At 51.5% G+C, this 26,897-nt stretch overlaps 3 protein-coding genes across 9 annotated transcripts; 2 read left to right on the plus strand and 1 right to left on the minus strand.

Moving 5' to 3' along the window:
* Nucleotides 1-143: 143 nt before the first annotated feature.
* Slc25a19 (solute carrier family 25 member 19) lies at nucleotides 144-16,198 on the plus strand. Of its 4 annotated transcripts, none has more exons than XM_048452023.3 (7): nucleotides 144-297; nucleotides 4,347-4,516; nucleotides 4,682-4,837; nucleotides 7,770-7,940; nucleotides 12,950-13,133; nucleotides 14,224-14,354; nucleotides 15,598-16,198. In XM_048452023.3, exons 2-7 carry the CDS (start codon nucleotides 4,385-4,387, stop codon nucleotides 15,778-15,780), a joined length of 957 nt encoding a protein of 318 aa, XP_048307980.1. In that variant the 5' UTR covers nucleotides 144-297; nucleotides 4,347-4,384; the 3' UTR covers nucleotides 15,781-16,198. The 4 variants fall into 4 exon arrangements, with proteins under 4 accessions (XP_048307980.1, XP_048307985.1, XP_048307984.1 ...); XM_048452027.3 differs by lacking the exon at nucleotides 144-297 and adding an exon at nucleotides 358-381; XM_048452025.3 differs by lacking the exon at nucleotides 144-297 and adding an exon at nucleotides 416-540.
* A 2,182-nt stretch (nucleotides 16,199-18,380) lies between these two features.
* Nucleotides 18,381-23,579, plus strand: Mif4gd (MIF4G domain containing). 4 transcript variants are annotated; one of them, XM_085696032.2, is made up of 6 exons: nucleotides 18,381-18,518; nucleotides 19,317-19,448; nucleotides 21,588-21,697; nucleotides 21,834-21,989; nucleotides 22,106-22,198; nucleotides 22,883-23,579. In XM_085696032.2, the coding sequence occupies exons 2-6, from the start codon at nucleotides 19,367-19,369 to the stop codon at nucleotides 23,108-23,110; spliced, it is 669 nt and encodes a 222-aa protein (XP_085552158.2). In that variant the 5' UTR covers nucleotides 18,381-18,518; nucleotides 19,317-19,366; the 3' UTR covers nucleotides 23,111-23,579. The 4 variants fall into 4 exon arrangements, with proteins under 4 accessions (XP_085552158.2, XP_048307978.2, XP_048307979.2 ...); XM_048452021.3 differs by having other exon boundaries at nucleotides 18,393-18,545; XM_048452022.3 differs by having other exon boundaries at nucleotides 18,400-18,566.
* Nucleotides 23,580-23,890: 311 nt separating this feature from the next.
* Nucleotides 23,891-26,726, minus strand: Mrps7 (mitochondrial ribosomal protein S7). Its single transcript, XM_048452029.3, has 5 exons — nucleotides 26,593-26,726; nucleotides 25,886-26,077; nucleotides 25,717-25,780; nucleotides 25,087-25,254; nucleotides 23,891-24,395 (listed from the first exon to the last, which is right to left on the minus strand). Exons 1-5 carry the CDS (start codon nucleotides 26,673-26,675, stop codon nucleotides 24,174-24,176), a joined length of 729 nt encoding a protein of 242 aa, XP_048307986.1. The 5' UTR covers nucleotides 26,676-26,726; the 3' UTR covers nucleotides 23,891-24,173.
* Nucleotides 26,727-26,897: the final 171 nt, after the last annotated feature.

A 26,897-nucleotide genomic window follows, 5' to 3' on the forward strand; every position in this document is an offset into this window, starting at 1 on the left:
CGGCAGAAAGACGCACGCGCACGCTCAACAGACTACAACTCCCAGGAGGCTCTTCGCCCTTTCTCAGGGGGGCGGGGATTGTTAGCGGAAGACTACATTACCCAGAGATACCTCGGCGGTGACATTAGATGGTCCCTCCGACGTACATCGATTGGACCATCGGCGGTCATAAACTGCGCGGTGATTGGCCTAGCAGCCCGTCAGTTACTGGCAAGTGCTGTTAAGTTTTGCTGTTGGGCTACGCTGAGAGGGAGGGAGAACTGAGCTTGTGGGGCTCGGCGGAACCTGCCTGGTCAGGTGAGTGACCTCTGGCTTTGCTCTGCTACTGGTACTCTCGGGAACTGGTACCCTAGGTCCTTGAGTCGGAACACAGAAGGGCAGGTATCCACGCGGGGCTGGGACGGATGCTCACGTGGCACACCTAACCCCAGGAGCATCTTCAGGGACACGGAAGGCGAATCCCCCACTCTGCACCGCAGGCACTTGCACGTGGGGTTGTCCTCTGCTCAGGACTCACGGAGAAGCCCCCTTACTCCCCGGGTACGCCTGGACAGTGTCCCCACACCGGGCCATCTGCAGAGCTCCTCGGCTGAACACGTGGGCTCTCGGTTACTCACCGAAGGACACCTGTCCTCCCTGCAGTGGGGTCTGGCATGGAAAGATGCGGGGTGAAGAAATTCGCTTGCACCCCTTGCACTGAGGCTTAGGTTGGCAGCCAACCTTTCTTGGTCCTGCATTATTTATATAACACAATCATTTTTTAATCTGTTTGGATATCAAGGTTATTGGTGCAAGAAGATTTTGAATAAGCGGGAGATTACTTTTTGTTTATTTTTGTTGTTGGTTTGAGACAGGGTGTCCTGTAACCCAGGTTAGACTTGTTAGGAAGGATGACCTTGAACTCTTGGGTCTCCTGCCTCCAGTCTCCCGAGTATTACAGGCTCCACTACGCTGTCTTGTGCTTCTTGTGGGGACTCTTTACCAAATGTACTACTTTCAGTCCTGATTCTGAAAATGCTTGTGTTTTTGTGGTTTTCTAGAAAACAAACATTTCAAAAGCTTTTTAGGTGTGTATAACTTACTCGTATTCAAATTGTCACTTAATCTGATCAGCAATCCGAGCCAGGCAGATCAAACATCATCTCCCACTTTCCACAAGAAAAAACTGATTTTTTTTTTTTTTCTGTGGATGAGCACTTGCCTGCCTGTATTCACCACATGCAGGCCTGGTGCAGGAGGAGGACAGAAGAGAGTTTCAGATCCCCAGAGCCTGGGATTGCAGACAGCTATGAGCCTTAATGTGGGTACTGGGAATCAAACCTAGGTCCTCAGTAAGAGCAGCAGCCAGTGCGCTTACCCACTGAGCCATGACTCTAGTCAGTATTTTCAAAGCTGAAACATTGGAGAGACAGAATTTGAACACAGGTTTTATTTTACATTTGTTATTTGTGTGTGTGTGTGTGTGTGTGTGTGTGTACGTATGTACAGTTGCACACATAACAAAGAGCATGTAAAGGTCAGAGACAGCTGTGTAAAGGTCAAAGACAACTTTCTGAGGTCGCTTCTCTCCTTCCACCATGGGAGGTCCCAGGGATGGAACTCAGAGCTTCAGGCTGGGCAGCAGGTGCCGTTACCCACTAAGCCATCTCTATGGCTCCAGGCGTTTATTTTTGGTTGTAATGGGATTGTAAACTCAGGGCTTTGTGCATACAAGGCAGGTACTCTACCCCTGAGTTATACACACACCCTCACCCTCACGGTGCTGGGGAATGGAGCCCAAGGTCTTGTACACGCTTGACTAACACTGTCCTTTTTATCTTGGTTTCTTGGGAAATGAAGTCTTAGGTAGCTCAGGCTGGTTCCTGATCCTCTTGCCTCTGCCTCCCATGTGCTGGGATTGTAGGTGTGGGCCATGACTTTTTTTCCAAGTGTTTGTTTGTTTTTTGGGTTTTTTTTATTTTTTTATTTTTTTATTTTATTTTTTGTTTGTTTGTTTCTCTGTGTAGTACTGGCTGTCCTGTAGACCAGGCTGGCTTCAAACTCACAGAGATCTGCCTGCCTCTACCTCCCGAGTGTTGGGATTAAAGGCGGCAGGTACCACCACACCTGGCTTCCTTTTACCTTTTCTGTTAAGACAGGGATCACGCTATGCAATCCAGACTGGGTCTCATACTGTGGTTCTTCTGTGTCAGTCTTCCTAGTAGCCAGAACCCAGGCTTCCTGATCTGTATTCAGCAGTGTAGAACTGATTACTTTCTGAAATCTGTACGCACAGCCTTTCCCACCTTCTGCATAGATCGAATCGTACAGTTATGGACTTCCAGATAGACTGGAAGACAGATTCACTGTCTCGCAGCCTCTGCGGGTGCCAAGCCAGGACACCGAGCCAGGACACCTGCCTCTCGGCTTTCTCTTCTTTCCCTCCTAGACTGCAGGAAACTTGAAACTGTTGAGGACTGAGCAGTGCCCCGCCACCCCTGAGAGGGTTCAGTGGCTTAGTCCTCTGCCCTTGTTTAACCTGATTCTCCCGATTCTGGGAGAAGTACCAGGGTGGGTGAGAGGGGAAAGTAAAAGTCAGAATGGAGGAGTGGAAGCTGTCATCAGGTAGCCTCCTGGTTACTGTGGGGCAATTCTGATGGCCTTTCTAAAATCATTTTATACTTAGGTGTTTTGTTTATTTTGTTTTGGCAGAGTCTTAGTTAAAGTTCTTTTTGGTGTGAAGAAATGTCATGACCACAGCAACTCTTTTGTTGTTGTTGCTTTGTTGTGCTTTTTGTTTTGTTTTGTTTTGTTTTGTTTTGTTTTTGGTTTTGAGACAGGCTTTCTCTTTGTAGCCCTGGCTGTCCTGAACTCACTATGTAGACAAGGCTGGCCTGGAACTCCTAGAGATTTCCTCCCTCTGTCTCCCGAATACTGAAGGCGTTCACCACCACTGCCTGGCCCCATGGCAGCTCTTATAGAGGAAACCATTTAATTGGGGCTGCTTATAGTTTGAAAGGTTCTGTCCGTGGCAGGAAGCATGGCAGCATTCAGGCATATACGCTGCTGAAGAAGGAGCCAAGAATTGTAGGTCTGGATTAGCATGCAGTAGTGAGAGAGAGAGAGAGAGAGAGAGAGAGACAGAGAGACAGAGAGAGAGACAGAGAGAGACAGAGAGAGAGAGAGAGAGAGAGACTGGGCCTGGCTTGCAGTTCTGAAACCTTAAACCCACTCCCAGTGACACACTTCTCCAGGAAGAACACATCTACTCCAATGGAGCCACACCTCCCCGTAGAGCCTTTGGGGGCCATTTTCATTGGGATCACAGGAGGGTTTGGTTTTGCATTCTTACTGCCTTTGCTCTTTGCTCTTGCTAGCCTGGAATTTGCTAGGTAGATCAGGCTGACCTTGAATTTGCAGTGATCCTCCTGCCTCTAGTGCTGGGTGATTACAATGGAGGGAAGGGCAAAGAGGGCACTGGGTAGTAATTTTGGATAGTGGTAGTTTGTTGGAGACTAGGATTATATTTTAATTAAAACTGTTTATACTTATTTAAGTCATGTGTTTGAGTGCATTGCTCACATGTGTGTATTTATATGCAACACCTGCATGCCTGGTGCCTGTGCAAGCCAAAGAGGGTGTAGGATGCCCCTGAACTGGAGGTACGGATAGTAGTAAGCTGCATTGTGGGTGCTGGGAACTGAACCCAGGTCCTCTGCAAGAGTAACAAGTGTTCTTAACCTCAAGGCCATCTCTCTTACCCTAATTTTGTTTTTAATTATGAGTTATTTGTAATTATGAGTTTGTGTGTCGGGTGGATGTGTGTCCATGAGCGCAGGAATCCTTGGGATCGAAGAGGGCATTGGATCTCTTGGAGCTGGAATTACAGACTTATATGAGCCATCTGATTTGGGCACTGGGATCTGAATTTCAGTGGCCATGATTAAGCAACAAATAGTTTTAACTGCTGAGCCGCCATCCTTGGCTTCAGTTGTCTTCTTCTGTCTCTGGATATGGAAGGTAAAAAGTTGAGATCAAGGCCGTGTGTCCACCAGCTTGTTAGATTGTTTTGTTTTTTTTTTTTTGTTTGTTTGTTTGTTTTGTTTTCAAGACAGGGTTTCTCTGTGTAGCCCCAGTTGTCCTGGAACCCAGAGATCTGCCTGCCTCTGCCTCCTGAGTGCTGGAACTAGAGTGTGCACCACTGCCAGCTCTGTGGGCTCGCATTCTAATCAGGAGGACAAGAAGCAGTGTAGTAGGAATAAGGCTACAAATGCCAGTGCCTCAGGCTGGTGGGGAGGCCTGCTGCAAGGTAGTAACTGTGCAGGGGCTGGAAGGAGCCTGTCTTTACTCTGTGGCTCTTACCTTAGCTTGATACTCATGGACGTTGGATGGACCAGAGGCAGGGATGGTCGGCTATGATGCCAAAGCAGATGCCAGGAGTAACTCCAAGCTGGAGGTGGCGGTGGCAGGATCGGTGTCTGGATTCGTCACTCGTGCCCTGATCAGCCCACTGGACGTCATCAAGATCCGCTTCCAGGTGCCCTTTCCCCTCTTTTCCATGTGACGGGCTAGGGAGCCACAGGTCTAGTCCCTCTCCCAATGACAGGTCCGAAACAGGGTGAAGAAGGGTTTCATTTCCTTCAGTTCCCCTTGTCACCTCCCCCTCCCTCACCATCCTGACCTTTTACACTTGAATCCCTAGCTTCAGATTGAACGCCTGTGTCCAAGTGACCCCAACGCCAAATACCACGGAATCTTCCAGGCGGTCAAGCAGATTCTGCAGGAGGAGGGCGTGGCAGCGTTCTGGAAAGGACATGTTCCAGCCCAGATTCTGTCTATAGGCTACGGAGCAGTCCAAGTAGGTACCAGGGAACTCGGTCACGTCCCTGGGGTCACATTGCTCCATGGAGCAGGAAAAGGGTGAGGAAAGACAAGGGCATTGCCTTGGTGGCAGTCCCCGCTCTGCCCCGTTGCCTGCTGGGAACCCTGCTCTGGCCACGTGAGGACATCATCAGTTAGCCACACCTTAGGCCTTCCCTCCCCACAGCCTGTTCTCTTCCCCTCTCCTGGCCCTGTCCCAGCTGATTCTGAGGAGGACTCTTCACATGCCCTCCATTTTTCTTTTGAAATTTCAAATTACATTTTGTTTATTTCTTCAAAGAAACAAACAAAAGGGCTGGAAAGATAGCTCAGCTGTTAAGAGCACTGACTGTTCTTCCAAGTGGACTCCAGTCCAGTTCCCAGCACCCACAGGGCATCTCACAGCTGTCTGTAACTCCAGTTCAGGGCACCAGATGTCCTCATGCAGGCAAAACACCAATACACATAGATAAAAAATAATAATAAAAGTATAATGGTTATTTTTAAAAATAAAAATTAAGGAAAAGAAATAAACAGAGGGGGAGATAAGCTTGCTACGTAGTTCCTGCCAAGGTGTCACGGTCAGGGACAAAGTGTCAAGGTCAGGGACAAAGTGTCAAGGTCAGGGACAACCTGCAGGCCTCGGTTCTCTCCTTCTGCCATGTGGGTCTTGGGGTTCACTGGGGATTTGTTTCTTGTTTGTTTGTTTGTTTTTAGAGGCGGCTTCTTTCTGGTAGCCCTGTCCTGGAACTCTCTGATAGAACAGGCTCGTCTAGAACTCAGCAGAGACCTGTCTGCTTCTGCCTCCCACATTCTGGCATTAATGTCTTGTGGCACTGTGCCTAACCAGGGTCCAGGATTCAAACTCAGGTCCTCAGGCTTGGCTGCAAGCACCTTTACCCACTGAGCCATCCATTTTTGTGGCTTCAGTTGTGTCTCTCTGGCACGTGAGAGGAACGTAGAGCGGGGGCCATCGGGGTTGCAGGACAGCTGCCGGGGCCTGGTGACTGTCCATGATGGGTGAAGACTAACACACGGGCTTCTCACTTCCCAGCATTCCTCGCTTTAGCTGAGTGCTGGTGTATGTCATATGTCGTGGCGTATGTAGTAAGGTTTGGCAGGAGTGATGCCATCTCATCCCTGTAGAATGTGCACCATGGGCCTGGCCCCTCACAGTCATCTGTGTGGTGGATCCTGTTGTCTCTCTGATTCTACAGAGGAGAAAGCTACGGCTGAGAACGCCTGTGTTGTTAGTCGGCTGAGGACACTGGTGGGGAAGCGGCAGAGGGGCAGCCAGTGTAGTGGGAGAGCACAGAGCACCGCCTTAGCAAGCTTGTGCACTAGAAACTCTGATCCCCGCAAAGCACAGAGAAATAAATACATGAATTAATTACAAAAGGAAGAGGCAAGGTAGGATCCTCCTCTCGGAGCCAGTGTCAGCCCTTCCGACCCTCTCACCCTCTGTGCAAGCCCAGCACTTACCAGACTGGCATGTCTGTGTTGCCCTGGGTTCTTACTGACACGCAGCTGAACAGTGCACCATACGGAGGAAGTGTAGCCACACTGTGGAGTCGGACAGTCTGGCTGGCTGGGGGATGGGGTGGGCCAAGGGTGTGAGGAGCAAGCTGTCAACAGAGGAGAGACTCCGCTCTGGCTGGAGTCCCCTGCCACAGATCCCATAATGGCTGGCTTTTCCTAGGTCACAGGAAAGTAGGTGAATGGGTGGAGCGTCCTGCGTCTTCTGAACCTGGCATGATGCGTACCTGTAACCTCAGCACTCGGGGGTCCAGGCCATCCTGGTCTTTATAGCAGGTTCCAGGCTAGCCAGGCCCCCACAGTGAGGCCCCAACTAAGACAGTAATAACACTAACAAAACAAACAGTTCTCTATGTGTTCTCTCCGCTTCTCTGTGTGTGTGTGTGTTCGTATGTGTAGGTATCCGTCTGTGTTTGTGTGTGCATGCCAGAGATGTGTCTTCCTCAGTCACTCCCCACCCTGTTTTATGAGACAGGGGGATCTCTCTGTAAACCTGGAGCTCACTGTTTGGAACTTGTCTCCATCCCTGAAAACCCCTAGCTCGGGGATCACAGGCGTGCACTGTTGCACCCTGCTTTTTCTGTGGGTGCTGGAGCTCAGACTCAGGTCCTGTGCACAGAAACTTTAACCAATGACGCTATTTCCCTAGCACCTTTTTTTTTGTTTTTATTTATTTATTTTTTTATATTTATTTATTGTGTAAACAATATTCTGTCTGTGTGTATGCCTACAGGCCAGAAGAGGGCACCAGACCTCATTACAGATGGTTGTGAGCCACCATGTGGTTGTTGGGAATTGAACTCAGGACCTCTAGAATAGCCAGTGCTCTTAACCGCTGAATCATCCCTCCAGTCCCTCCCCTCCCCGCCCTCCGCTTTTTTCTTTTAGATGATGTAGGAGATGGACCCCAAGGCCTTGTGCTAGGCAAACGATCCCCAAGTGACCTGCTTAGCCTGCTCCATCTCCTTCTTTTTGAAGATTTTTAAGTTATGTGTTTGTGCACATCTGTGCTGGTGCATCCAGAGGCATCAGATCCCCCGGAGCTGAAGTTACAGGTAGTGAGAGTTGCCAGATGTAGGAACTGGGATCAGAATTCTGCAAGAGCCATACACATCTGCTCTTAAGTACTGAGCTATCTTCCCGGCCCGCTTTCTTAACTCTTTTTTCTTTTTCCAGTTTTTCGAGACAGAGTTTCTCAGTAGCTTTGGAGCCTGGCCTGGAACTAGCTCTTGTAGACCAGGCTGGCCTCAAACTCACAAAGATCCGCCTGCCTCTGCCTCCTGAGTGCTGGGATTAAAGACGTGTGCCACCACCGCCAGGCCCCGTGCCGTGATTCTTGTCCTAGGGACCGTCTCCTCAGCTTGTCCTCAGTGACTTTCCACTTGCTTTTGCAGTTTCTGTCATTTGAGGAGCTGACTGAACTGCTCTACAAAATCAACTTGTATGAAACGCACGAATTCTCCGCCCACTTTATATGCGGCGGCCTGTCTGCTGGCACAGCCACCCTCGCCGTGCACCCTGTGGATGTCCTGCGCACCCGCCTCGCAGCTCAGGGGGAGCCCAAGGTGAGCATGGGGCCAGACAAGTGGAGCCTGGAGGAGGTGGCAGCACAGGAGTTGGGGCTCTGATCCCTTCAGGAAACAAAGCTGGGGCTCCTCTCCCTACCAGCACAACAACCAGTTTGTAAGGCTTGTAAGGAATCTGCACTCCGCAAGGTGTTTTGTGGCCATGTCTCCCAGGAGCTCAGACTCCCTGGGGAGATTGAGAGCCCACAGAGGCAAAACAGAACAAATAGGTATCCAGCAGTAGGTTGAATGGAGGCAGGCATCTGGGGACTTGGGACTCAGGAACTGAGGGTTTCCTCATGGAACATGCTGAAGGAGCTGGCCTAGGTGAGTCAGTCTCAAGGAAGGACTCATTGAGAACAGTGTCTTAGTGATGTTTCTTCCTGCAGTGATGAAAGCCACTGAAGGGAGAACGGGCTTATCTTGGCTCACAGTTCAAGGGTGCTGTCCGCAGTGGTGGAGATCACTGTGGGCAGGAGCTTGAGCTGGCTGGTCACATGGCATCTGCCGTCAGGAAGCAGAGAATGGTGCCCAGATGACTTTCTCCTTTCTAATGGTTCAGACCCCAGCCTGTGGATGGTGCCAGCTGCTTTTAGTGTGAGTCTTCCCACTTCAACTCACCTGGTGAATGTGTCACACACACAGCCAGGTGTGTGTCCTGGTGATCCAGAGCCCGTCAAATTGGTGGCCAGTATTAGCCCCGCATCCTGAATCAGACCTCCTGATCAGGTCTGCTTCCCGGGTGTACTTAAGAGTAACATTCGGGGGAGCTGGAGAGATGGCTCAGCGGTTAAGAGCGTTGCCTGCTCTTCCAAAGGTCCTGAGTTCAATTCCCAGCAACCACATGGTGGCTCACAACCATCTGTAATGAGGTCTGGTGCCCTCTTCTGGCCTGCAGACATACACACAGAAAGAATATTGTATACATAATAAATAAATAAATAAATATTTTTTTTTTAAAAAAAAGTAACATTCGGGGCAGAAGAGACGACTCAGATGTTAAGAGATCTTGCAGAGGACCCAGGTTTGGTTCCCAGCACCCACATCTTTAACTCCATAACTAGCTCACAACAATCTTTAACTCCAGTTCTGGGGACTCTGACACCCTCTCTTGGCCTCTGTAGGCACCAGGCAGGCATGCGTGCTGTCCCTCATACACACATAAAATAAAACTTGATTTTTAAGCAAAAGAAAAAAAATCCTGTTTTTTAAAAAAGTAGATAGGCTTGAGGCTCAAGCCTGTAATCCTAGTTTAGGGGAGATGGAGACATCATCCTGAAATCATAGGATTTCAAGGATCGCTTAGAATACAAAGTGAGACCTTGGCTCACAAAGAACCTCCAAAACCAAAAAACCACACCCTCCCAAACACATACACAATAGCAACCCCAAAACACTGCCACGAAAAGCAAAAAGATAACAGCAGCCACACGCGAGCAGCAGCTACACGCGAGCAGCCGGCCACACATGAGCAGCAGCCACACGCGAGCAGCAGCCACACACAGCGGCCACACGCGAGCAGCAGCTACACGCGAGCAGCCGGCCACACATGAGCAGCAGCCACACACAGCGGCCACACGCGAGCAGCGGCCACACTCGTGCTAGAGTCCTAGTACATGGAGTCTAGAATGGGAAGGTTGGCTGAATTCAGGGGTTGGAGGCCACCTCAGCAATGTAGTGAGACTGTGTCTCAAAAACAAACAGAATAGGAGCTGGTAGGATGGCCCGGTGGGGAAAGACACTTGCTGCCATCCTAACGGCTGAGTTTGATTTCTGGAACCCACATGTTAGGAGAGAACCAACTTCCAAATTTTGTTCTCTGACCACCACATGCCCAAAGCATGCACAGACCCCACACCCAAGAAATAAACATAGTGACTGGAGAGGTTGCTCGATAGTTCAGAGCACTGGCTGCTTTTCCAGATGGCCCAGGTTCAATTCCCAGCACCCACAAGGGAGCTCACAACCATCTGTAACTCTAGGCCCTGGAGATGTAAAGCCGCTTTCTGCCCTCTGCTGGCACTACCTGTGAGCCGTGTACAAACATGCCTACAGGCAAAACGCTTGTCCTAGTCAGGAATTCTATTGCTGCAATAAAATGTTGATCAAAAAGCAAATTGGGGGCCAGGTGGTGGTGGCGCACACCTTTAATCCCAGCACTCGGGAGGCAGAGGCAGGTGAATCCCTGTGAGTTCGAGGTCAGCCTGGTCTCCAAGAGCTAGTTCCAGGACAGCTAGGACTGTTACACAGAGAAACCCTGTCTCGAAAAACAAAAGCAAAACAAAAAACAAGTTGGAGAGAAAAGAATTAATTTGACTTACACTTCCCTATTATAGTTCATCATTGAAGGAAATCAGGACAGGCGCTCAAAGAGGGCAGGAACCTGGAGGCAGGAGCTGATATAGAGGCCATGGAGGGGCTGCTTACTGACTTGCTCCCCATCCACTGACCTGCTCAGCCAGCTTTCTTGTTTTTTATTTATTATTATTATTATTATTATAGACAGGGTTTCTCTGTAGCTTTGGAGCCTGTCTTGGAATGAGCTCTTGTAGACCAGGCTGGTCTTGAACTCACAGAGATCCGCCTGTTTCTGCCTCCTGAGTGCTAGGATTAAAGGCGTGCCACCAGCGCCCGACTTGGAACCCAGAACCAGCAGCCCAGGGATGACACCACCCACAATACGTGGCCCTCCGCTATCAGTCACGAATTAAGAAAATGCCGTAGAGCTGGATCTCATGGAGGCATTTCTCAGTTGAGGGTCCCTCCTTGCGGATAGCTCTAGTTAGTGTGTCAAGTAGGCAGAAGACCAGCCAGCACAGTGTCCATACACACAAAATTAAAAATGTAAAAATTCTTTTAGAAATAGCAAAATGTCAGTATGTGTGTGTCTCTATCCATCCTTACTGCCACTTTGGTTGGGACAGGTGGTTTTGTGTAGGAATGTTTAGGTTTTGCCCGGCCTCTGTGTTCTCGGATGGAGACCCTGCTTGGAAACATTCTGATGATATTTTGGTCGCAAAGAGCAAAGTCCTGTAGGAATAGTACAGAAGACAAATGGGGCAGAAGAGCCAGATGATGTGATCATTTCTTGAAAAGTTGAAGGTTGGGGTGACTGTCCTGGTGGAGAAACAGGATGAGGGTTGAGTCTGTCCCACAGTGTGGTGGCTCCTTGGCTAAAGGGACGGTGGCTGGTGTACCAGCTTTTCCCGTATCACTCCCGCTACTTGCCTGCCTCTGCTGAGAGAAGAGAGAGGTGGCAGCGGTATTAAGGAGGGAGGCCAGCCCTTCCTCTGCCCACTAATGCAACGGGCATCGTTACGGGCTTGCCTGCTCTGGGCCCCCGCGGGTGCGGGTTCTGGGCTCGCCTGCTCTGAGCCCCCGTGGGTTCTGGTTCTGTGCTCGCCTGCTCTGGGCCCCCGCGGGTGCTGGTCCTGGGCTCGCCTGCTCTGGGCCCCCGCGGGTGCTGGTCCTGGGCTCGCCTGCTCTGGGCCCCCACGGGTGCTGGTCCTGGGCTCGCCTGCTCTGGGCCCCTGCAGGTGCAGGTTCTGGGCTCGCCTGCTCTGGGCCCCCGCAGAGCCGAGAAGTACACTCACACAGGAGGCCCTAAGCTGAAACTAAGCTGTTTGCCTCACCTCCCAAAAGAGCAGTGACTGCAGAATTCTCTAACAGGCCCATTTCCTTGACATACACTGGAACCTGCTTACAGTAACCTGATGCTAGCCTGTGCGGCATTTTCTGTTGTTCTTCAGCCTGCTCCCCACCTTCCTGGGAAGGAACTTTGAAATGAACCATCCACTCTTTGTGGTGGTGTTTGCGATTTCCTTGGGAGACCTGGGCAGGGTTTTTGTTCTTGCAAGTGGCTTTCCCTTGAGGGTGGCCCAGTGGCCTGCAGAGTTCAGGCTGCTTCCTTGCAGTCCATGGGATGCTGCTGGGATGTGTATGGGTGTTTTGCCTGCATATGTGTCTGTGTACTACGTGTGTGCAGTGCCCACATGCCCGGAAGAGGGCGTGGGATCCTCTGGAACTGCTGCCATGTGGATGCTGGGAACCGAACCTGGAAGAGCAGGTTCCAGGTTCTCTGCAAGAGCAGAAAGTATTTGCTGGCACGGGTCCCTAGTCCCAGGACACATTCCTTTATATACTTATGAAGGAATACCAGCCGTGGAAATTTCTAGGAAGGAAGTTGACGGGAAGCCACAGCCTTTTATTAGTTTGTTTGTTTTGGAGACAGGGTCTCCCTGTGCTGCTCAAGCTTTTCTCTTTTCTTTCTTCCTTCCTTCCTTCCTTTCTTTCTTTCTTTTTGAGACAAGGTCTTGTTATATAGCTTGATATGTAGACCAGGCTGGCCTTGAGAAGAGAGAGATAGCTATGCCTACTTTTGCACCAGCTATGCCCAGCTGGCCTCAAACTTTTTTTTTTTTTAAAGATTTGTTTTTATGTATACAGGTATTTGGTCTACCTTTATTCCTGTACACTGTGTACATGCAGGGCTAACAGAGGATGTTGGATACCCTGGAACTGGAGTTACAGACAACTGTTAGGTCCTGTGGGTGCTGGGAACCAAACCTGGGTCCTCTGGAAGAGCGGCCAGTGCTCTTCATTACTAAGCCATCTCTCCAGCCCCTGTCCGCAAACTCTTGACCGTCCTGCCTCCATCTACTAAGTGCTTGGACTCTGATGTGCACCACTGCACCCCGCTGCCCTTTGGAAGTTTTGTTTTGTTTTCAGATGGGGTCGTATTCAGTCCAGAGTGGCCTTGAACAGGATACATTGTCCAGTCTGACTTTGAATTCCTGATCCTCCTGCCTCCATCTATCAGGTGCTGAGATTACAGCGTGTGTGCCTCCACACCGGGCCCCCACTTACTTTTACCCTTAGTTTTTCTGGACTGCAGAGGAAAAGTTAACACTCCTGACAGCTGGGTTTAGATGAGAAGAAACATGCGTGTGGGCTGTTCTTGGGCTGAAACCACCTCACCCAGCTCACCCAGTGTGCATGTTCGTGTGCAGATCTATAACACCCTCCGAGAGGCCGTGTCGACCATGTACAAGACCGAGGGCCCCTGGGTCTTCTACAAAGGCTTAGCTCCCACTGTGATCGCCATCTTCCCCTATGCGGGCCTGCAGTTCTCCTGCTACCGATCCTTGAAGCATGCCTACGACTGGGTCATACCGCCAGATGGAAAGCAAACAGGTAAGGTGACCCCAACACCTCCCCCCACCCTGGCCTAGCCTGGGCCACAGCTTCTGTGAGCCTTGAAGACAATGATTTTCCTGTCCCGAGTACCTGGCTCTGTGGTCTAGCTAGCAGAACAAGCAAGTCTTGCACTTTGGAGGGCACTTCCTTCCGGCTCTTACACACTCAGCTCTGCACTTCTAAGAGCAATTTCACTTTTATTTATTTATTTAGCTTTTGTGGTTTCCATTGTTCATGGGGAAGGGGAACTCATGGGCCCTGCAATCCAGCTGGCTAACATCCCTGCTGTCAGTCTTGCTTCAGTGGCTGTGCCTGCCACTAGCAATGGTCAGGTTCCCTCTTGAGAAGCAGAATGCTTGTGGGGCTCGGGTTTGTGGTAGAGTACTAAGTCTGATGACTTTTTTTCTTTTTGGTTTTGGTTTTTTGAGACAGGGTTTCTCTGTGTAACAAATAACTCTGGTCATCCTAGAACTTGCTCTGTAGACCAGGCTGCCTTCTAAGTGCTGGGATTAAAGATATGCACCACCACTGCCCAGCTCTGATATTTTTAACTCATATATTTTTAAAGATTTTTAATTACTTTATGTATGTCTGTATACCATGTGTGTGCCTGGTGCCCTTGGAGACAGGAAGAGGTTATTGGATCCCCAGGAACTGGAGTTACTGGCAGCTGTGAGCCATCACAAGGTGCTGGGAATAGAATCCGGGTCCTCTAGAAAAGCAGCCAGTGGTCTTAACTGCCGCGCCGTCTCTCCAGCTCTGGTTTATTTTATGTGTCTGCATGTGTGTGTGCCATCTGTGTGTGTGTGTAAGGGTACACACGGGGGCCAAAAGATTCTCTGGAGTTGTAGTTCCAAGCAACTGTGAGTTGCTGGTGTGGGTGCTGGGAACAGAACTTGGTTTTTCTGGAAGAGCAGCAAGTGCTTTACAACACTGAACTCTCTCCCGTCCCCTGTCCCCGACATGTCGTCCACCTTCAATTGTGTATCTCCCGTCCCCTGTCCCCCGTCCCCCATCCCCCGTCATGTCATTTACCTTCAATTGCGTTTCTCTTGCCCTTCTCTTCAAAATGGTGTCTCTGGTTCAGGGAACCTTAAAAACCTGCTTTGTGGCTGTGGATCTGGAGTCATCAGCAAAACCCTTACGTACCCCCTGGACCTCTTCAAGAAGCGGCTGCAGGTGGGAGGCTTCGAGCATGCACGATCTACCTTTGGCCAGGTAAGTCATCCTGTGTAGAGCACTCAAGTCCTTGCACTCATTGGACAGTGAGGGAACCAGCCCTGCCGCCTGCCCCCCCTTCATTCTCTCTCTCTCTCTCTCTTTTTTTAGCAGAAGTCTGGGTCCTCTGAACGGAGACTCTGCTGTGGGTTTTCACAAGATGCTCAGTGAATTCCTGATAAGGAGACTTAATATTGATAAACACAGTCTCTTTACAGAGATCGCGAGTCTAGTAGCTATAGGTCTTGAAGGTGGCTTTGGCAAAGATGTCCAGGGTGGCAGTGCAGCCCCTGGCTGATGTGCAGCAGCCATCAGTACCGGCCATCAGCAGTAGCTTCTTGGGCACAGGAGCAGAGACTATGCCAGTGCCTCTGGGGGCAGGGATGAGACGCACCAACACAGAACCACAGCGGCCTGTCACCTTGCATAGAACAGTGTAAGACTTGCCAGTCTTGTTCCCCCAGTAGCCTTTCCGCACAGGGACAGTGGAAAGCTTGGCCAAGATGATGGCTCCTCGGAAGGCAGTGGCTACCTCTGTGGAGCACTTAACACCAAGATCAACATGATCATTGTAGTCCCCAATAGTGACAAAAGCCTTGAACCTGGTCTGCTGGCCAGTCCAAGTCTGCTTCTGCACTCGCATGACCTTTAGACCCTCATCCTTTAGGGATACACCCAGGAAAAAGTCAATAATCTTGGATTCTCTAATGGGCAGGAGAGCGGGGCACTGGTTGGGGAAGACCTAGCGATGGGCAGATTCAGACCTGCTGCCCAAGGGAAACCACTTGTAATGGGGTGAAGACTCCAGGATGGCCCACGACTGTCACTGTATCCACCAGAACCACGGGCAGGTACCCCCTCACCAGGAAGGAGCCCGCTCTAGCTCAGTTAAGCCTGACCTAGCCGACATCCCCAAGAATGAAGGATTTCGGGGGCTGGAGAGATGGCTCAGTGGTTAAGAGCATTGCCTGCTCTTCCAAAGGTCCTGAGTTCAATTCCCGGCAACCACATGGTGGCTCACAACCATCTGTAATGAGGTCTGGTGCCCTCTTCTGGCCTGTAGGCATATACACAGACAGAATATTGTATACATAATAAATAAATAAATATTTTTAAAAAAAAAAAAAGAATGAAGGAGTTCACTCTTGCTAATCCAGGGAGCAGTTACCGGAAGCTGTGCTGTGCCAGGTGAACCCCGTTTTAATCACTGCTTCCTCCTCAACCTATACCTTCCTCTCCCCAGGTGCGGAGCTACAGGGGCCTGCTGGACCTCACCAAGCAGGTACTACAAGATGAAGGCACCCAGGGCTTCTTCAAGGGCCTGTCCCCCAGCCTGCTGAAGGCTGCCCTGTCCACGGGCTTCATGTTCTTCTGGTATGAGCTCTTCTGCAACCTCTTCCACTGCATACGGAGAGAAGACAGATAGCTGCGAGAGCGGGAGGCGCCTCCCCCAACAAGACTTGTTCTGAGCTCATTCTCGACGATGGCTGCTGCCTGCTTGGCCTCCCAGGCTGGCTGCCCTGCGCAGAAAAAGTCACCCACAGCTGATGGCAGAAGGGCGGGACCTTTTCCAGAAAGATCAGAGAAGGGAGCCCTGTGGGCTGTAGAAGCAAGGCCCCAGAAGGAGCCTGGTATTGGTTCTCCTCTGTCCAGCCCTAAGGGAATCAGCCATCCTCTGCCTTGTAGTCCTGTTTTGGGGGAAAGTCTCCCAGTCCTGGTAAGAGCGTGGCTTACGTACAGAGGGATAGGACTGGGCTCTTTGTAGAAGTCTAAGCCCCACAGTTTGATCTGTTTCTCTTACCAACTTATTATTTAATAGACATTAAAGCAAAAGGCACATTCTAGATGTCACTCGAGGATGATGGGAGGGGCTCTCTGCTGTCCCTGCAATTGCAGCCCTGAGGCACCATGTTCTTCAATGTAAGGGGTGAACCCTACCACATGGGGAGCTTCTGGACCCCCAGTTCCAGACCTTTGTGGCTGTGAGGCTCCAGGACTGGACAGGAAGGACACCGGGACAAAACTAGCTTCTAGGCAGAAGGCAGGAAGTGAAGGGGGCGTGCTGGCCCTGACCCTCAGTCTTGTCAGTGGTTCCTCTGCGCTGGGTGCTGGGTCAGCTCTGCTGGGGTGCAGAGTCCTCAGGCCAGGTAGCATCATTAGCGCAGGGTGCTGCCCTTCAGCTCAGCATGGGTGCTGCACATGTGAGTCCTCTAATCCCCAAAGGGCCCAGCCACAAAGCAGTCCAGTGATGGGGACGGCCAACATCCTAGGGGGACATGGTTGGTACCTGTTAGCGGAACCAGAGCTCCAGACAGATATATCTATATGAAGAGGAAAATCTTTTGTCAGGGGCACAAGAGAAGAAATACACAGCATCTTTTCCAAGTTCCTGCCTGTCAGTGAGTCTGGCAGAGGGAAGGGAGGGAGATCCCTTGACTGGGATTCCACCCCCTGAATAACTCAGACTGTAATGGCCCTGTTCATGGAAGCTGGGACTTCTGCCCCCCCCACAGTCCTGTTGTACCCCGCCCCTAGCGACCGAATTTTCTCTGACCTTGACTGTGGATTCTCAAGGTCCAGGCTGCTCTTGGGAGGGTTTCTGAGGTGGGTGGGCTCGTGGCTTCCTGGGCTTGGGGCTGCAGAAGTGTAGTGTGGTCCTCTTCCTGAAGAAGTGTGAACAGATGTCCACTCCAGAGAAGGATGACAGACCAATGTGAAGATGCTACCTGTCAACACGTTTCCATTGCTGCCATGAAACACCAGGACCAGAAAGCTGGTTGGGGAGGAGAGGGTTTATTTGGTTTATACTTCCATATCACTGTTCATCATTAAAGGAAGTCTAGACAGGAACTCAAGCAGGGCAGGAACCTGGAGGCGGGACTGATGCCGAGGCCACGGAGGAGTGCTGTGTACTAGCTTGCTCTCCATGGCTTGCTCAGCCTGCTTTCTTATAGAACCCAGGACCACCAGTCCAGGGTGTGGCCACACCCACAATGGGCTGGACCCTCCCCCATCAATCACTAACTAAAGATGCTCTGCAAGCTTGCCCACAAGCCTGACCCTATTTGAGGTTCCTACTTCCCACATGGCTTTAGTTTGGTATAAAACTTTAGCACACAGGGCTGGAGAGATGGCTCAGCGGTTAAGGGCACCGGCTGCTCTTTCAGAGGACCCAGGTTCAATTCCTAGTACTCACATGGCAGCTCACAACTGTCTGATCCAGCAACTCAAAGTGATTTGACACCCTCATATCCATAAATGCAGGCAAAACACCAATGCACATTAAATAAAATAATTACCAAAAACCCACAAAACACACTACCAAAGTCCATTTTGCTGAGCCACACAGTGAGGTTGATAGCTCTGGAAAGCTGGAAACATGGAGCACACCCAACAGCCTGAGATTGAAGACTCCACCAGGCAGTTCTCTTCAAGTCAACTTGACCGGTCCTGCCAGGCAGCCCAGTTCATCGCGGCTTCTTCCACATAGCTGTGCGGACCGGAACCTTTTTCAGGCAGCTTGGCTACCCCTCGGCAATCCTCATTGCTTCTGTAGGGAGGAGCCCTTGGGTTGTTCGCTTCCCTAGAACCTCCGGTATTTTTTTTTTTCCTATTTTTTGAGGCAGTTTGTTTTTTCTCTTAGATGTCCCATCTTAACCTGGAGGCTTTAGAGTCGGCTTCTGGATGTTTTAGTTTGCTTTTTTATGAAGTAAATTCCATGCTTCTCCGGAGTTCTCTTTTGTACCTATTGCCATGAGTGTTGTGACAACTCTTTAAACAGGCGCGAGCTTTGGCTCCTGATCTCCTGTGGAGTGTGGAGGCCACAGTGGTGCCTTTCTCTCGGATTGTCCCTTTGGATTGAAAGTTGTTTTGCCCGGGTGGCAAGAGAGGGAGTTGCCAGGGTGTGCCCCAGCCCATACACACTTTAAACCAGCCGAACCCCAGTGACGGTGCTGAGCCTTCTGCGATTGACCCGCCCCTTCTCCCGGGCAGGCCACGCCTCTCCGAGGCTCCTCCCACGCCGCACGGCCAGGGAGTCTCCGACCCAGTTCACCTGAGCCCCGCGAGGGACATGGTGACACTGGCGGGGGGTGCGAGCCGCAAGACCGAGGGCTTCATGCGGAAGGGGGAGCAAGTTCGGCCGAGCGCTCGAGGACCTCTACGGTCAGAATCAAGGCGGAGGCGTGCCCGGTGAGGAGGGGACAGGGTCCGGTGAGCGCTCGGCGCGGCGGTGGCGGTGTCGCAGAAGTGGGGTGCGAATCTGTCTCGGCGCCAAGCGAGGGAGCGGCCTGGGGCGGCGGCGGGGTGCGGAGGCGAAGGCGGGCCGTGGCCGGCAGGGGGCGCGGGCGAGCAGCTCAGACCCAATGCGAGATGAGCTCAGCTTCCGCGCTGTACCACGCCGAGCGCGCGCTGCGCAGCCCCGAAGACGCGGGCGCCCTCACACGCAGGCTAGCGAGAGCCCAACGGCTGCAGGGGTGGGTTTGGAAGGCTGAAAAGGACTGGCAGACACTGGGGAGAAGGGCTCGAAGCCCCGCTGGTGTCAGGATCCGCGGCTTGGACAACGCCGGCCAAGGAACTGCGCCAGAATTCTCCATGCTGGATAATTTGGGCGAGTGTGATATTTACCTCTCCATAACCCAGTTCAGTATATGCTCCCCGAAACTTACCCTGATACTAAAAACCCAGACCCTGCCGCGACCGTAGGTGAATTCTCCCTTCATTTCTCATACGTAATCGCAGAAAAAGCCTGGGTTTCCTTAAGTTGAACTGCAGGTGCCTACTTGCTGCTCAAAGTCTCCACCAGAAGCCAAGTTTGGTGGGCTCGCAGCCAACCACCGAAGGCGACAGGAAGTCCATTTACACCTGTCCCAAGCCCTGGCCTGCCCCGACCCAGTGCCGACTGGACTAGAATCCGGAGCGCTGCGATTCTCACTTGAAGCCTCTTCGGCCTTTGCTTCTCAGGTGCTGTCATTAGTTTCAGGCCAGTGAAAAGCGGCTGGGGCTACACTGTCATGGGAGAGACCAGTAGAGATGAGTATAAAATCCAGTCTTTTGACGCAGAAACCCAGCAACTGCTAAAGACCGCACTCAAAGGTGAGCCCTACCAGCCCTTCTGTTTGGGCAAGAGCTGCAGAGGGGCTGAGTCCCAGAGCCAGGCAATGTCCAGCCTTCCCGTGGCTCCCTGAGAGGAAGTCATAACCTAACACTTGAACTGGAAGATGAGCTACACCTAGGCCATTATTTTTGAGGATGAATCACGGAGTCCTACGATCATAAAGCCTTTAAGTGCCCAAGAAAGAGAACACAGACTTCGGTTTAAAGCCTCCACGTTCAATGCAATCAGCTCTCAGCTCCCTTAAATGTTCAGAGCTGCCTGACTGAGGTTGGGGAGTCAGCTTGCTGAAAGAGATATGACATTGCCTGGCCCGTGCCCTTCCATGGTAACCTCAGTACAGAAGTGTGACTTAACATTCCATTGGGGAAGTCTCTGCACAGAGCTCCTGTCTGTGGCCTCTGTGTTTTGAGAATACTTGGAGCCATGTGGTGGTGCACAACTGTAATCCAAGCAGATTACAGAGGCAGGAGGATTAAGCACAAATTTAAGGCCAACCTGCTTTACATAGAGAGTGCCTGGGGGAGGGGAAAGAGCCCAACAGTTTAGAGCACTGGTTGCAAACCAGGCTTGGTGCACACCTTGAATCCCAGCACTGGGGAGGCAGAGACAGAGGCAGGGGATCTCTGTGAGTACCAGTCTGGTGTGATTAGCTATATAGTGAATTCCAAGATAGCCAGGGCTACATAGTGTGACCCAGTCACAGAGGGAAAAAAAAAAAAAACAAACCAAAACCCAAAATATAAAAAGCACTTCCAGAGGACCCGGAGTGGCTCACAGTCATTGTTAACTGAGTTCCCAGGATCCAATGCCAGCACCAGGCAAACACGTAGTATGCATATGGTCATGCAGATAAAATATTCATACATATAAAATGAATGAACCTAAAAATTTAGATGCTGAGCTGTAGGCTAGCCAGTGCTATTAAATAGCAAAATTAGGCTGTCTCAAAAGACCAGGAAAAGAAAAGGTTGTAGATATCTTGACATTCAGTATACATTCTTCAGTCTACTGCCAAAATATAAAACATGTATTCCAAGAGAGTACATCTGTACTTTGGTCTCTTCCAGCCCCATAATCTTATATTTATTTGTTTGTTTGGCAAGGATCTCTCAGAGTAGCCCTGGCTGGCCTACAGCTCACTATATAGACCAAGCTGGCCTCAAACTCAGGTCGGCATGCCTCTGCCTCCGAAGTGCTGTGATTAAAGGCTGAGAGCCACATGTGGCAGTATATAATTAAAAAACTTGGTTTTAATTTAGTTTATTTGTGTGCACCATGCATGTGCAGTGCCCGTGGATGCAAAAGAGGGCGTCAGATCCTCTGGAACTGGAGTTACAGGCAGCTAGGAACAGCCCAGTGTGGGGGCCGGGAATTGAACCTGGGTCCACCGAGACATGCTTTAACTCCCCTATTTCATGCGTGGGCGACCAGGGTCCTGACAAGGTCTTGACAGAGCTGCCTGCCCTAGGTGTGGTTACAAGCGCCTTCTTGGAGGCTGCTTTTTTATTAGTTTGGCTGCTTTGTGTCCAACCTTGGGTTTCACACATAGTAGGTGGGCAGAGTGCTTGATCCCCAAATTACAGCCTTTACATCTCCAACTTTGAATTTTTTTTTTTTTTCTAGACGAGATCTCATTATGTAGCTATGGCTGACCTGGAACTTGCTATGTAGATGGGCTGCCTGTCTCTGCCTCTCAAGTCCTACGATGACAGCTGTGCACCGCTCAACCCAGCTTTCTTTTTTTGAGACAGGGTCTCATGTAGCCCAGGCTGTCCTAGTACTCTGTTTGTAGCCAAGGGTAACCCTTACTTCTTGATTCCTCTTGTTTCTGCCTCCTGAGTGTCATCTGGATGGTTTTCCCTTCATCTTTTAAGCATGTGATGGAGGTGTTCTATTACAAACATCTCAGGTCCTTGGGTGTTGTACACGACTTTAATCCAGTACTCAGGAAACAGAGGCAGGTAAATCTCTGAGGTCTCCATAGAATGTTCCAGGTCAGCCAAGGCTACATGGTGAGACCCTCTCTCTCTCAAAAAAAAAAAACCAACAAAAACCAAAAACCTTGAGTCCTTAGCAGATGGAGACAGCTCTAGACTCCGCCCCTGTCTCTACCCCAGATCCAGGCGCTGTGGACTTGGAGAAAGTGGCCAATGTGATTGTGGACCATTCTCTGCAGGACTGTGTGTTCAGCAAGGAAGCAGGACGGATGTGCTACGCCATCATCCAGGTTGGGGGGGCTGGCAGAGCGGGAGCTGCCTTGAGGATGGCACCCCAGGATCAGGCACAGGCTGGCCAGCAGAAGACACAGGCTAGGGCGGGTGGAGTGGCCAGTGCCCCACTTACCACCCTCTACTGGCTCACAGGCGGAGAGTAAACAAGCAGGCCAGAGTGTCTTCCGGCGCGGGCTCCTTGACCGGCTACAGCGGGAGTATCAGGCCAGGGAGCAGCTGCAAGCTCGCTCCCGGCAGAGCTGGGTGTGCTATGTCACCTTCATCTGCAACATCTTTGACTACTTGAGGGTGAGGCAAGGGCAGTCACCCTGTGCAGCAGTGATGGCCTGTGTCCTGAGACCAAGGCTGGATTGCTTCCCGTGGTCACTAACGCTGCCTCCCTGTCCCTCTGGCTCTCCCCACAGGTGAACAACATGCCCATGATGGCCTTGGTCAACCCTGTCTATGACTGTCTCTTCCAGCTGGCCCAGCCTGAGAGTCTGAGCAGGGAAGAGGAGGTGAGTGGCCAGTGGACAGAAAGCTGTGGCGGGCATGCTGGCTTGGAGCCCAGCAGTCCCGCTCATGGAGGCCACTGCTCCTCGGCCAGTGCCTAGTAGGGGCATTTAAGGCCTGTAGCAATTACAAGACAAATGACAGTATCTGGAATTTACCCAGAACACACAGCAGCCAAGGCTACAGGCTTCCCAGGAGGGCAGCCAGCCTAGGCTAAGAATGGCAAGAGCTGTGGCCAGCTGTGGGCACAGATGGCTCAGAAACCAACTTTTTTCTTTCTTTTTTTTGGTTTTTCCAAGACAGGGTTTCTCTGTGTAGCTTTGGAGCCTGTCCTAGAACCTGCTCTGTAGACCAGGCTGGCCTTGAACTCAGAGGTGTGCCTGCCTCTGCCTCTTAAGTGCTGGGATTAAAGGAGTGTGTCACTACCACCCAGTCAGAAACCAGCTCCTGAGTCAGGCATTTGAGGGGAGGGAAGCCAGAGTAGGGTTAAGCAACGGCTTGGAGACAGGCCCAGGCCCGCGTTCAGCCTGGTCAGAAGTTCTGCGCATGTCTTTGTGGTAAGATGTGGGTTATACCCCCTGGTGTCAGAATGAAGCCAGGAGCCATTATAAAGGGCAAAGCATGGTCAGAAGCAGGTGCACCACGTCGGTCCTCCCTCTGGCTGACCAGGCCTTCCACTGCCCCTGCAGGTGGACTGCCTGGTGCTACAGCTGCACCGAGTTGGGGAGCAGCTGGAGAAGATGAACGGGCAGCGCATGGATGAGCTCTTTGTCCTAATTCGGGATGGCTTCCTGCTGCCAATAGACCTTAGCTCCCTGGCCCGGCTGCTGCTGCTGGAGATCATCGAGTTCCGGGCTGCTGGCTGGAAGACCACTCCTGCTGCCCATAAGTATTACTATAGTGAGGTTTTGGACTGAGCTGGGCGCCACACCTTCCTATGACTCCCCCTTTCAGCTGGCACCAGAATCCTTGCCTCTCAGACCCGCTGGACTTTTCTGCTCTTCCCTTCCCTCCCTCTGCAGCTGTGGAGAAAACAGACCTGGTCCCCGGCAGGAGACTGCCCCATCTCCCCTCTTCCTCCAAGTCCTTTCAGCTTCCGCCTGGGCCAGGCAGGGGAAGGCAACTCCTAACAACCACTAAACTGTGTAACCACTGGTGCGATACTACTACCTTGGTGCCTCAGTTTCCCCATCTGTAAAATGGGCCACTGGTGGGATGCTCTGGGACATTAAGGGCAGCAGAGTACAAATGCACCTGAGGAAGTGTTCTCTACATTTTATACAGAGACATTGTGGAGAGGCCTACGTCTTCCCATCTGTTTCCATCAGTGACAGGGCCTCACCAGGTCAGGGGGAGGATTTCTAATAAATCTGTTCTGTAACCAAACTGCTTCCTTTTCTTAATGGCCAAAGGTATACCCTAAGCTGGCTGGACCTGAGTTTCTTGGAAGAAATCTCTAAGCAGACATGTTGTACCTTGGGGTGAGGTGGGGAACCAGTGTGGATTACTGAGCAGCACATGCTCCTGAGATCCTGAGTCTATGTGAGGGGCAGCCGCACTCCCCAAGTTGTACCCACCCAACTTCTAGCAGGCATGGGAGAATCAAAGGCTTCATAGAGTCTAAGGTTGCATTACAAAGACCCTCTCCATCCTTAAGTTCCTTCCAGAACTTTCCAACAGGGCAGTAGCTCAAGTCGTTTCTTTCTAAATTACTTTAATTAGTAGTAGTATATGTATAGACACTTTCCCTGCATGTATGTCTCAGTACCATGTGCATGCCTGGTGCCCAAAGCAGTCAGAAGGTGTTAAATTCTCTGGAATCAGAGTTAGAGAAGGTTAGTGAGCCTCCATGTGGGCTCTGGGAATCAAACCACGTCCTCTGGAAAGAGCAGGCAATGCTCTTAACCACTGAGCCGTTTCTCCAGCCTCTCAGTGGTTTCTTGTGGTAATGTCCTGGACTCTGTCCATCTCCCTCTTCTGCTACCACCAGCGGTAGTGGGCCAGGGCACGGTTGGCCTCCGCCATCTTATGCATGTTGTGCTTCCGCTTGATCACGGGACCCCGGTTATGAAAAGCCTCCAGCAGCTCATCTGACAGCTTCTCTGGCATCAGCGTCCGCCGTGGCTTGTTCTCTCGGCACTCTGTGATCATCCACTTCATGGCCAGGAAGCGGCGACGTCGGTCAGTGAGGGGTACAGGGACCTGGACGGGGAGACAAGATAAGCTGAGCTGGGCCTGACGGTGTGAGGGCCCCCACTTCCTAGAAGCTACCATGTATGTCTCGAGAGCAGTCCTGAGGACAGAAACCTGCCTCCTCAGAAGCATTCACTTAATAAGTTCATTAGGCACTTTCCTTCCTATGGAGAAGCTTTGCCAAGTCGACACAAGCATCTACTGGGGAAGTCCTGCTACTTGAGGCAAACTGGCTACCTCAGACCAAGGGTGCGTAAAAATACGACCATTTTCTTGGCCCTACTACATGCCATACACTAAGGACAGCGTAAAAAAAAAAATCCCCTAGTCTCTGGAGTTGCTACTAAGGGAGAAGATACCCTAATGTGATAATATAATTAAATGCTGTGACAGGGTGGCCAACTCAGCTCATTACTGACAGACACTCATGGCTCAAGTTGTGTTCTAGGCAGTGGCCTGTGAGCACACTCCTTTACCAAGAGCTCATAGCATAGGCTACACAGAATACTGGACAAAGGGGAGGGAGTTACTGAATTACTTTGTTCTCTGTCTTTCCACCTCCTGCCTGTGGTTTTTACACTCTGGGCATCAGAGGAGCAGATCCTGACAGTGCCCAGGGGTGGTTATATATGGCCCAACTCTGAACCCTCCCTTCCCCATCAGTTTGACCGTGGGCTGCCCTGCTTTACTGCCCACTCACCTGGTAGAAATGGCCCCCTTTGAGGATAGGGACCAACCCGATCACAGGCTCACAGTTTTTCAGGGCCTGGTGGAAGATCCTGTAGGGGTTCCGTTCGATGGTGGCCTGCTCCTCTGCAGAGGCAGCATGGTACTTCTCAAACTGCTTCCGCTTCACAGCTTCCAGGGTCTGCAAAGAGAAGGAAGAGGCTGCTCAGCCAGCAGCTGGAAATGGTGCCACAGGCCAGCGACAGCACTTGGGAGGTGGAGGCAGGAGGATCAAGAGTTTAAGGTTATACAGCAGGGCCCAGGTTAGACTGTGCTCCACAAGACCCTCTTTCAAAAAAACTAAAGAGTTTAGGTGCCTACTGCTTTGCTAGATTGACCCAAAGAATCGGTGAGAATCTCACCCCACCCCCTAAACCAGGATTTCTCTGTGTAGCTCTGGCTGTCCTGGAACTCACAGAGAGCTGCCTCGGCCTCTTGCGTGCTGGACTCAAAGGCCTCTCCAACAGTGATGGGACACCTGTTGGGTGCCACCACTCCCAGCTCTCAGAAATCAATTTCAATGACAGGTAGAGAAACCCCTCTCAGACCCAGTTCAAAGGCAGAGAGGAAAGGCAACAAAGCAGAGCGTAAGAACCCGGTTTACCTGGGCCATGAGCGATCGGGCCAGTACTTTGTTCCCGCCTTTCATCATCATGTTGGTGAATTTGCTTCAAAGAGAAAAACATGTTTAGCTTCCCAAGACTGGATTTCTTGCAGCAGAAACCTGTCCTGGGCTAATGGCAGCCCACGGCAGCTGAGCATTTCTGCCTCACCTGATGACAGGGTCTGCGAACACTGAGCTTGTCTCCGTGGCTGCGGCAGCTTTGATGAGCTGGGTTTTCTTGAGCTCCTGGTCATATTTCTCCTCTTCGGTGAGTTCCGACACAGGCTTGCGGTAATACTCCTTGTCAATCAAGGGATCCCTGTATTCGGGGGCATAGCGGCTCCACCTCACCTGGGTTATCCTGGGAGCGGGGAGAGGAGGAAGCAGACGAGAGAACTCCACAAATGAACTTGTGACTGCACAGGTAAACAAGCCTGACTTAACAATAAGGCCACTTGCCGGCACGCTGACAAGGGACAGTAACGCTGGGATCGCAAGCTAAAGCTCAACAGCAGCAGTTCTGACTCTTGCCCCAAGAGGTAGGAAGCCCTCTCCGAAATCGGCCATTTAAAATTCCTCTTTGCAAACACTCCTGAGGATAGCTCTCCCCCAGTCGCCTAAGCAATTCCAGTTCTGAAATCTCAAGCGGGGCCGCACTTTCGACTCGTGATAGAACCGGTCTAGATCAACCCAACCTGTCGGGCAAGGGGCAAGCCACTAAACCCTCAAACTGGCCCGCTGATAGCTTGATTCGGCCACCCCGGTCCCCGAGCAGGGCTCCAGGACTCAGCGCGGCTCGTCTGTGCCTCCTTTCCTTTCCCTAGGTCCTCCCGTAAAGGCCTGGACGGCGGTGGCAGCTCCCCATTGCCTTCTCACCCTGGAAAGTTCCAGACAGCAAGCCTCACCCCCAGGGTCAGCCCCGACAACCGTCTCGCTGCCTGCAGAGCGGGGGCAGCCATCTTGGCCCGCTTCAAGGACCTCAGAGGGCTGCCCGGAGCGCGCCGGAGTGAGTGGCAGGATACGGATGAGAAACCGCACAGTTTACTCAAGACTGGGTTTTACGTCGGAGTTTCCCTTCGAGGAAGAAGCGAGAAAACACGTTCATCCTCCCGGAATCCGACACAGTCTGGCGCGCCTGCTGGCGGCAGCTCCCGACCTTCTCAGGCCCCCATGCAGGCCCC

The sequence above is a fragment of the Myodes glareolus genome, chromosome 9 (assembly GCF_982192425.1).
Source record: "Myodes glareolus chromosome 9, mMyoGla1.1, whole genome shotgun sequence".
In the NCBI taxonomy this organism is placed as follows: Eukaryota; Metazoa; Chordata; class Mammalia; order Rodentia; family Cricetidae; genus Myodes; species Myodes glareolus.